The 9,195-nt window shown below is 50.5% G+C and overlaps 2 protein-coding genes across 2 annotated transcripts; both read left to right on the forward strand.

Annotated features, from left to right (window-relative positions):
- Window positions 1-1,816: 1,816 nt before the first annotated feature.
- Window positions 1,817-4,199, forward strand: CH63R_09688 (Glycosyl transferase; the record flags this gene model as incomplete). The annotated part of the gene is made up of 2 exons (XM_018304662.1): window positions 1,817-4,165; window positions 4,191-4,199. 2 exons carry the CDS (start codon window positions 1,817-1,819, stop codon window positions 4,197-4,199), a joined length of 2,358 nt encoding a protein of 785 aa, XP_018156685.1.
- A 1,832-nt stretch (window positions 4,200-6,031) lies between these two features.
- Window positions 6,032-7,090, forward strand: CH63R_09689 (Aurora kinase 2 splicing; the record flags this gene model as incomplete). The annotated part of the gene is made up of 1 exon (XM_018304663.1): window positions 6,032-7,090. The coding sequence occupies one exon, from the start codon at window positions 6,032-6,034 to the stop codon at window positions 7,088-7,090; it is 1,059 nt and encodes a 352-aa protein (XP_018156686.1).
- Between the last annotated feature and the right edge of the window lie 2,105 nt (window positions 7,091-9,195).

Genomic DNA, 9,195 nt, shown 5'->3' on the forward strand with positions numbered 1-9,195 from the left:
TACGCTGAGTCCGGATCCGTGGCTCATAACACCGCTTAGTATCCAGGAATACAAAAGTAGATCAATTTAGGAATCTAGCTTATAGTTATATAAGGATGCCTAAATCTCATTGCAGCCCGCAATAGAATAATAGAGTAGCTGCCCCTAACCGTTACTTTTAAATAATCCACGTAAAGAGATGCAGGTCTGTAGCACCCCCAGAGTAACACAAGCTACATTCTTATTAGTACAATATTAAACCTAGATTAGGAGACCAATTTTCTGTATTTACCATGCATATGCCTTCCACTGTCAAAATTCCAGGGTTCGCTAGTAAAAAAAGAGGTGGAGCCGCCAATTCCTTTATTTACATCACCAGGTTCTCCTAAGTACAAGATCTTGTCGACTTGGATAGGGTGCGGATTGGTGTCGTAAGCAACTATTTCAAGGCTGTGTGTTTTCCCTCGTTTACTACTAGCATCAGTGCAGCCTTGTTTTGAACTACTTGGGCCTGACCTCCACTTTATAACTGAAACAAGTGGAATGCAATCAGCGTAATTTCTGCCATTGGACAGTACGCGCTGCACACAGACTACGTCGGCACGTCAGAAAATTTCCTTTCTTTCCCCTGGACCACCTGCAGCACTATTACAGAAGCGACTTATGTTTGAGTAGGTAAAGCAGATGGAGCTATCGAATGTCTGCCCAGCTGGGCATGGTGGATTTGTGCGGGCGTCTCGGGGGCCAATAACTCGGGGACCGATATTCGCGAGGCGTGTATTGAGCAATTCACGCCCAAGCGGGGCGACATCCAGCTCTACCGGGGCGACATCAATCGAGAACTTCGTAGTGGAGTTATTGACTTGAAAGAGAGGAGTTACAATACAACTAGCAGGAAGGACCACAGCAAGAAGAGAGAGCTTTATTTTAAAGGTGGATAGATTTGTTTAATAGATAGGTTAAGTACAAAAGAGACTACGAGGTAGAGTCATAGGGAATAATATATTATATATGTTGGTTTGCAGGAATCGGTGCTGCTGAATCGGCAGATCGGCGTTAAGGGAGGATTTCGGGGTTAAGGGAAGGGTGCCCCACTATGGGCCACCCACTTCACCGGCCCATTGCAGGGCACCCTTGTTGGTTATCCCTCCTTCCTTGATAGCCAGTCACCAATCCAAAAGTGAGGTTATCACCAAATCATCGATATATCGATCCGCCTTGTGCCAACACTGATCAGTGGTTGATCATAACCACAGAGAAGCTAGGCTAGAAAGAAGAGAATTTCGGCGGCCCATCGAGAGCCCCCGAGATTGCTACAACAACCTTATCCGTCGTTCAGTCGACCGTTGAGGTTGCCTTGAAGAGACTCGCCTTCCGCCGTTCAGTCGACCGTTGGCGATACCTTCAAGTGCGTCAGATCACGCTGCCAGTCGACCTTGCGAAGCTCAGGCCTTCGCTCGACAGGCATTTCACAATACGAATTTTTCCCCTTCATCTCACCCGAAAACTCGTCACGCGGACCATTACGACCATTATCGTATGGGCCGGCGGACCGTCACGATCATCACAAAACCTATATAACGCGCCCTTCGCGTCCTCCATTACCCTCTTTCTCTTTTCCTCTTTACCCGACTCGCAGGGCTTGACGCCGACAACGAGACGCTCAAACGCAAGTACGAGGTCGAGCTGGAGGATCACGGTCTTCGAGACGCAAAAAAAAAAACAAAAAAAAAAACAACAACAACAACGTAACCAGACTCTCGCGAAGATCATCATCACCATCACATCTTTCACCCTATCCTTCATCCCTTCGTCACCCGTCTAATCTTTCATCACAATGGTCAACCCATCAGACCCTTCACAAAAACAACCGCTGGTTGCGATGGGATCGACAACCCCCAATCTCCTTCCAATCCCTTCAGCCTTCACACGCTTCATCGACCACGCGACGTGGGGCGACGTCGACGAGGTCTTCACAGGCCAGTCAGAGCCGAAGAAAATAGGCTCATACATCGCCTACGCTATCGCCCAGTGGGATCATGACAAGTTGATCAGCCGAGACCTCTGGCGTCACTTCGTCAGAGACTTCAACGGATGGACCGTCGATGTGTTCAGCGCTGCCGGGAATGTCATGAGGGAGATCCTGAGAGATACCCTCCGCGAGCGAGGGGTATACGTGGCCAAGAACCGAGAGAGCATTGCCACCAACCTCTCCGAATGTCTCGAACACCAAGGTTATCACGAGTGGTCACGCGAGGAAGTAGAGGAGGTGGCCAGAGACGCCTCGAAGTTCAGGATCGCCATCCAAGATGACGACTTCTTCCGCGACATCACAGGAGCCGACGTTATCTTCGCAAAAGTGCCGCAGTCACAAGAGGATCGCCGAGACACCATGGCTCGAGTCCGAGAACACCGGCAGGAGGCCATTGACAACGCAAAGGCCATGGAAGAGTTGCTTGGCGACACCGCCGATCGACTGCGACGTCCAGCACCAGTCCCATCAGGGCGTGAGACATCTCCAATCTCATTCACGAAACACCCCAACGTAGATACTCGACCTCGACGGTCAGCAAGATTCTCATTCATGGACCCCAATGATGACGAGTACATCCTCAGCGGCGACGAAGATGACCACGGCGGTCCCCTCGCCCGAGGCGACACTCAACACCGAAGAAACTCCCCGCGCCCGCCACTGCCTCCGCCGACGGGCTTCACTCATCTCCGCAGCAACGAAGAGGACCGTATACAGTCGAGACAGTTGGGGGATCTCGCACGCATCTTGAATACAGACAAGATGAAGTACGGTGGGGAGATGTATGATGTCTTTGACATGAAGGTTGCCGTCTTTCTTGATGCCTGCTCGAAGGTTGATATCAAGCCGCAACACTACGCCCTCGCCTTCTCGTTAATGCTTCGCGACAAGGCTGCCGATTTCTATTATCGACGCATCTGCAAGCCCGGTGTCAAGGATTTCACTGTCATGACGAACATGGTCCGTAACCACTTCGAGACACCCCAGATGAAGCAGTCATATATCTCCGAATGGCGAGATACCACCTTCGTCAACGTCAGCGAGAGGAACCCAGACAAGTCGAAGACGGAGGTCCTGGAGATCCTCATCGAGCGACTTGAAGTCATCCAGAGGGCACTCCCCGACAGCATGCAGAATGAGGAGGCCATGAAGATGCAGCTCCTCAATGCCTGCGCTGGGATCGAGGAGTGCAATCTCTGTCTTTATAACCCAGCCCCTACACTCGAAGGAGTCTGCTCACAGCTTCGGTCATCGATCGCGACCGCAATGCGTGTTGTCCCTCATCGACAGTACCCATCTGGAGGGAACAACCAATACGTCACGGATCGACAATACCGCGGCTCCGGCAGAGATAACCGCTTCGGAAGAAGAGCACCTTCACAAGGCAACACGTCTTCGGACAACAGTCGTGACAGAGGTCCTCCGACCGACAAGAAGTGTTACGTCTGTCGCCAGCATGGATGTTACTCCACGCGTCACACTGCAGACGAACGACGTGAAGCCTACGCGAAGTTCAAGAGCAACAAACACGTGAAGGAACCGTCGAAAAAGACATACACGTCCTTCCTCGCCAGCTACGAAGGGTGTGACTACAACAGCTCCAGTGACGAAGATATCCGTCACCACCTTGAGGTTACCCCTGCTGCCAGCCTCGGCGACGAGTCGGACCTCGAAGAGGGCGGCTATGACAATACCTTCATGGTCAGCACGGCCTTCTTCGGCGAAAAGAGCTTCGACGGAGGAGCCCTTACATCATACCTTGCCGATCGGTCCGTTCGTCATCGACTGACGAAGACCGACGAATACCGTGAGAAGCCGAAGGGCGAGGCAACGACCTTCACACTCGACCGATACTCATCGGAGGTATTCCAGGGCATCCTTCCGGATACCGGCGCCGCCAACTTCTCCACAGCAGGTCAACACCAAGTGACAGCCCTTCAACGCACACATCGTGACGTGACGATCGATACGTCACAAGTCGGAGAAGCGAAGATCCGATTCGGCAGTGGTGATCCCGTCCTTTCGATCGGGACAGTCACGGTCCGTACCTCCTTCGGCCCGATCGACTTCCACGTCGTACCCGCGGATACCCCGTTTCTCCTGTGCCTTCACGATATGGATCGCCTTCACATTCAATTCGACAACCTGGCCAACGTCATGCGCCAAGGGAAGCTCTCAGTACCTGTGATCCGCAAGTGGGGACATCCATGGATGCTTTTGGGACCTCCTGAGCATCCTATCGCGAATTGTCACCTGACGGACACTGAGCTTCGTCGACTACATCGTCGCTTCGGTCATCCTTCGGTCCAACGACTCCATAAAGTCCTTCACGAGGCTGGTCACAAGGTCGAAATGACTGCGATCGAGCACCTCACGAAGGTATGCCATCAATGCCAGATGAACGGCAGCGCGCCTCAGCGCTTCAGATTCACCATTCATGACGACTGTGCCTTCAACCACGAGATCTTCGTGGACGTCGTATACCTTGACGGCAATGTCCCCGTCCTTCACATCGTCGACCTGGCCACTGCGTTCAATGCCGGACGCTTCCTACCTGACATGACGGCGAAGTCCGCGTGGGAAGCTCTTCGAGCGGCATGGATCGACACCTACCAAGGGCCTCCGGATTGGATCGTCGCCGACGCAGGCCGTAACTTCGTGGCCACCGAGTTCCGCCAGGAAGCTGAAGCAATGGCCTGCGGCCTGAAGATCATTCCCGTCGAGGCACATCACAGCATCGGCAAGGTGGAGAGATACCACGCGATGCTGCGCAGGGCGTATAACGTCATTCGACGTGACTGCCCGGAGATGGCGAAGGAGTCAATCCTTCAGTCTGCGCTTAAGGCCATCAATGATACTGCAGGCCCGGACGGCGTGGTCCCGACCCTGCTGGTCTTCGGCGCCTACCCGCGACTCACTCATGACTCGCCCCCATCGCCAGACATCGTCCAACGTGCTGCCGCCGTCAGGAAAGCGAGCGAAGCCATCAAGAAGCTTCACGCGACCAGGAAGGTCAATGACGCGTTGGCCGCTCGCAACGGACCAGACACCTCGGCGCTGAAGGTGGCAGAGATCGGATCCCTCGTACGCGTGTGGCGTGAAAAAGGGGGATGGTCCGGTCCTTATCGCCTCCTCGCAGTCGATGGCGAGAACTGCACCGTTGATGCCAACGGCGCGAGAGTATTCCGATCGACGGTGGTGAAACCATACCACCCCGATCCAGACGATGCCATCACGGTCCCTGACGATCGCGGCGATGCGATCACGAACGAGGCGCCTGTCGCCAACAGGAACGACACCATGCAAGATACCATTGTTGTCGCGAATCCTGCTCCTTCGTTGCCTGCGCCGCCTTCACCCAGACGAACGAGGGGCCGACCGCGCAAGACGCCTTCCAACGGGGTGGTCCTAATCCAAGAGACCGACGTCGTCATGATCTTCATGTCCACGAAGGAAGAAGCCGATCGGGAGCTTGCCATCGAGCTTCGAGACAAGGGAATCATCACGACTCCTGGAGCTCCATTCGAGGAGTCCACGAAGAAGGAGGTGAAGGCCCTCATCGACAGAGGGGTCTTCGTGTTCATCGTCTTCGACCCTGTACGCCACAAGGGCGTGAGGATCTTCAAGTCACGAATCGTCAATGAGGTGAAGGACAAGACAACAGACACCCCATACGAGAAATCTCGACTCGTGATCCAAGGCTACGCGGACGATGGCAAAACCTCTATTCTCACCCAGTCGCCTACGATCCAGCGCGCAAGTCAACGACTCATCTTGGCCCTTGCCCCATCACTGCTCCTTCTGGAGGGCTTCAGACTGTGGCTTCGAGACATCACCCAGGCCTACACTCAGTCACAATCGAAGCTCAACCGAACGATCCTCGCGCGATTGCCATTGCAGATCCGGGATGAACACCCCGCTGGGACGATCATGGAGGTTGTGAAACCCCTATACGGGATCGCGGAGGCGGGCACCCACTGGTGGGCGACTTATAATCGCCACCACAAAGAAAACCTCGAGATGATCTCATCAACCTATGATCCTTGTCTCCTGCTTCCCTCTGATGACAACGCAGACTTCGGCATAGTCGGTATGCAGACCGATGATACCATCGGCCTCTCCGACAGCTTGTTCGATGCCAGAGAGGGCGATGAGCTCGCCAAGGCATCGTTCTCGGCGAAGCCCAAGACGTACTTGAGCGCTGACGAGAAGCTCCTGTTCAACGGAGGAATCGTCGCGATGGCCTCATCCGACAGCACTGTCATTACGCAGAGGCAGAAAGGCCAGGGGACGAAGCTACAGCTGATCGACGCGAAGTCGCCGACTGCTAAGCAAGATTACGTCCAGCAGCGGGCACGTGGTGCCTACATTGCCTCCATCTGCCAACCCGAGGCATGCTTCGACCTGTCGACAGCGGCCCAGCAGCAGGATCCGACCGATGAGGATATCAAGAACCTCAACCGAAGGATCGAGTGGCAGATGAAATCCCTCGATCGTGGCCTCACTTTCGTGCCCCTTGACCTGGCATCCGCAAAGCTCTTTGTGTTCGTGGATGGATCATTCGCTAACAATCGCGATATGACCTCACAGCTCGGCTTCATCATCATCCTCGGAAACGAAGAGCCGATCAACGGCCACGAGGATGCCTTCACCCTGACCGGCAACGTCGTTCACTACAGCTCAACGAAGTCCAAAAGAGTCACCAGAAGCGTGCTGGCCTCAGAGATCTATGGCATGGTGGCAGGCGTAGACATGGCCTATGCCATCTCATCCACACTGGCCATGATCACGAAGAAACTCAACCTCCCTCCTATACCCACAATCGCGTGTACAGACTCCTACTCACTGTACGAGTGCCTGGTCAAGCTGGGCACAACTCAGGAAAAGCGCCTGATGATCGACATCATGGCCCTTCGGCAGTCGTACGAGAGACGCGAGTTGTACGAAGTCCGATGGATCCATGGAGACGATAACCTGGCAGACGCCTTCACGAAGGCAACGCCCAACCAGGCCCTTGAGAACTTCATCACAACTTCATCAGCGCAGATACGAATGGAGGGATGGGTCGCCCGAGCCTGAGATCGACAAGCCGAGCAAGGCCCCCATGAAGATGAGAAGAGCCCACGAGGCTGCGAGAACCGAGATCCTCACCCGATCGTGAGAAGGGCCACCGAGGCTGCGCCCGCGAGGCAAAAGGGAGGATATACACGGGAACAAGGCAATGGATGGAGGAAGCAATCGACAGCTGTAATCCGTCAAACGAAGGGATACGCCTCCAACGCTTCGGCTGAGGAGAAACGCACCTGATCGTGACGTTGTGAGACTGCGTTGCTCCGCGGAACAAACGGGAGGAGGATCACATCACGTGGGGAGGCCACGTGACCTGTAAAAGTATAATACCTTTCATTTTATTGCGTTTTTGGAGGATTCGGCCGATCCCGCGAAAAACACGAAAAAGGCACTTTTTCGCCATGAGAAAAGTTGCCAGTGTTGGTTTGCAGGAATCGGTGCTGCCGAATCGGCAGATCGGCGTTAAGGGAGGATTTCGGGGTTAAGGGAAGGGTGCCCCACTATGGGCCACCCACTTCACCGGCCCATTGCAGGGCACCCTTGTTGGTTATCCCTCCTTCCTTGATAGCCAGTCACCAATCCAAAAGTGAGGTTATCACCAAATCATCGATATATCGATCCGCCTTGTGCCAACAATATATATACTTAAATGCTGTATTAATTTCGACCTCGCTAGCAGTGTAATTTCAGTTGGACTCTAGTAGCATTCTATTCTTTTAGCTTGCGCGTCTAATTTACATTTAATAGAATAACTTTATAACTTAGGCTACTACTAATAAAGTAGTAGTAAAGAATATAGTAGGGTTATACAGTCTAAAGTACAGTTATTAAAATAGGTAATTCTTTAGATACTAAAACAAATTGCAGATAGCTTTAGAGTCAGCTAAAATAAGGCAAGAATCTAATAGGTAACCTAATAGTATCCTAATAAGGTATAAGATAAAGTTAGGCAGTACTAAAACTAATAATACTAATATTAACGTACACGCATAGCGAGTCGGCCAACATAGCGAGCCGGCCACTCCTTATCGCTAGAAAAAGCCCCTTTTCTAACTATTTATTAAAAAGTAGATTCTTAACTAATAAAGACCTAGTTTTTAGCATTAGATAACGATAAGAGTTAGATTTTAAGAAATAATAGTATTAAAATTATTATCTCTTTCTAGCCTATATTACTAAGCTTACCTCTTATCTAGGCCTCTAGATAAGAGGATTACTAAGAACCTAGGGTTAGGAAGAGACAATAATTTCTACAATATTATTTCTTAAAATCTAACTCTTATCGTTATCTAATAATAAAAACTAGGTCTTTATTAGTTAAGAATCTACTTTTTAATAAATAGTTAGAAAAGGGGCTTTTTCTAGCGATAAGGAGTGGCCGGCTCGCTATGTTGGCCGACTCGCTATGCGTGTACGTTAGAGGTTTATTAATATTAATACTAACTGTAATGTATGTAAATTTGTAATCTTATACTAGGACTAATAGTTGCAAAAACTAAGTCCTACACTGCAAACTTTAATATATAGAACCTAAATAAAGACGGAATTAATAGCAATTCGTCTGCTACTTAAACTTACAAGTTTTACTTTTATTAATAGTAATAGAGTATGTAAATGTAACTTTGTCGGCATCTAGGTAATGCAGCTATTAGAGGTTAGTAGGGCTAACTATAAGTAGTATTGTAGTCTCTTTACTTTAGACTACATCTTACTAGAATAGAGTTCCTTATAGTAGGGAAGGCTTCTTTAATTGGATGCAATACAGTTTTAATGTAAGTAAGATTAAGGTCTAGCTAACCTTACATTGTCTCAGCTGTTGTTCTGCAGTTACAATATTTTTAGGAGTATAGAACTGCATATTTTGCCCTTAGGACTGCAGTTTAATTTTAAGCCTTAACAGAAAAGAGCCAGTAGAGATTTCTGCAGCAATTATACTACTAGCAAGTAAGAAATATTATACAGAAAGCTTATAAATACCTCTAAAGCTATACTTAGTTGTAGCTACTCTTTATTCTGCCTTACCTAACTAGGCAGGCAGCAAGAGGTAGTTTTGTTTTATATACGCACGTACATACAAAAGAATAACAATATCAATCTACTTATACTCCTATCCT

The sequence above is a fragment of the Colletotrichum higginsianum genome, chromosome 6, assembly GCF_001672515.1.
Source record: "Colletotrichum higginsianum IMI 349063 chromosome 6, whole genome shotgun sequence".
NCBI classification, from domain to species: Eukaryota; Fungi; Ascomycota; class Sordariomycetes; order Glomerellales; family Glomerellaceae; genus Colletotrichum; species Colletotrichum higginsianum.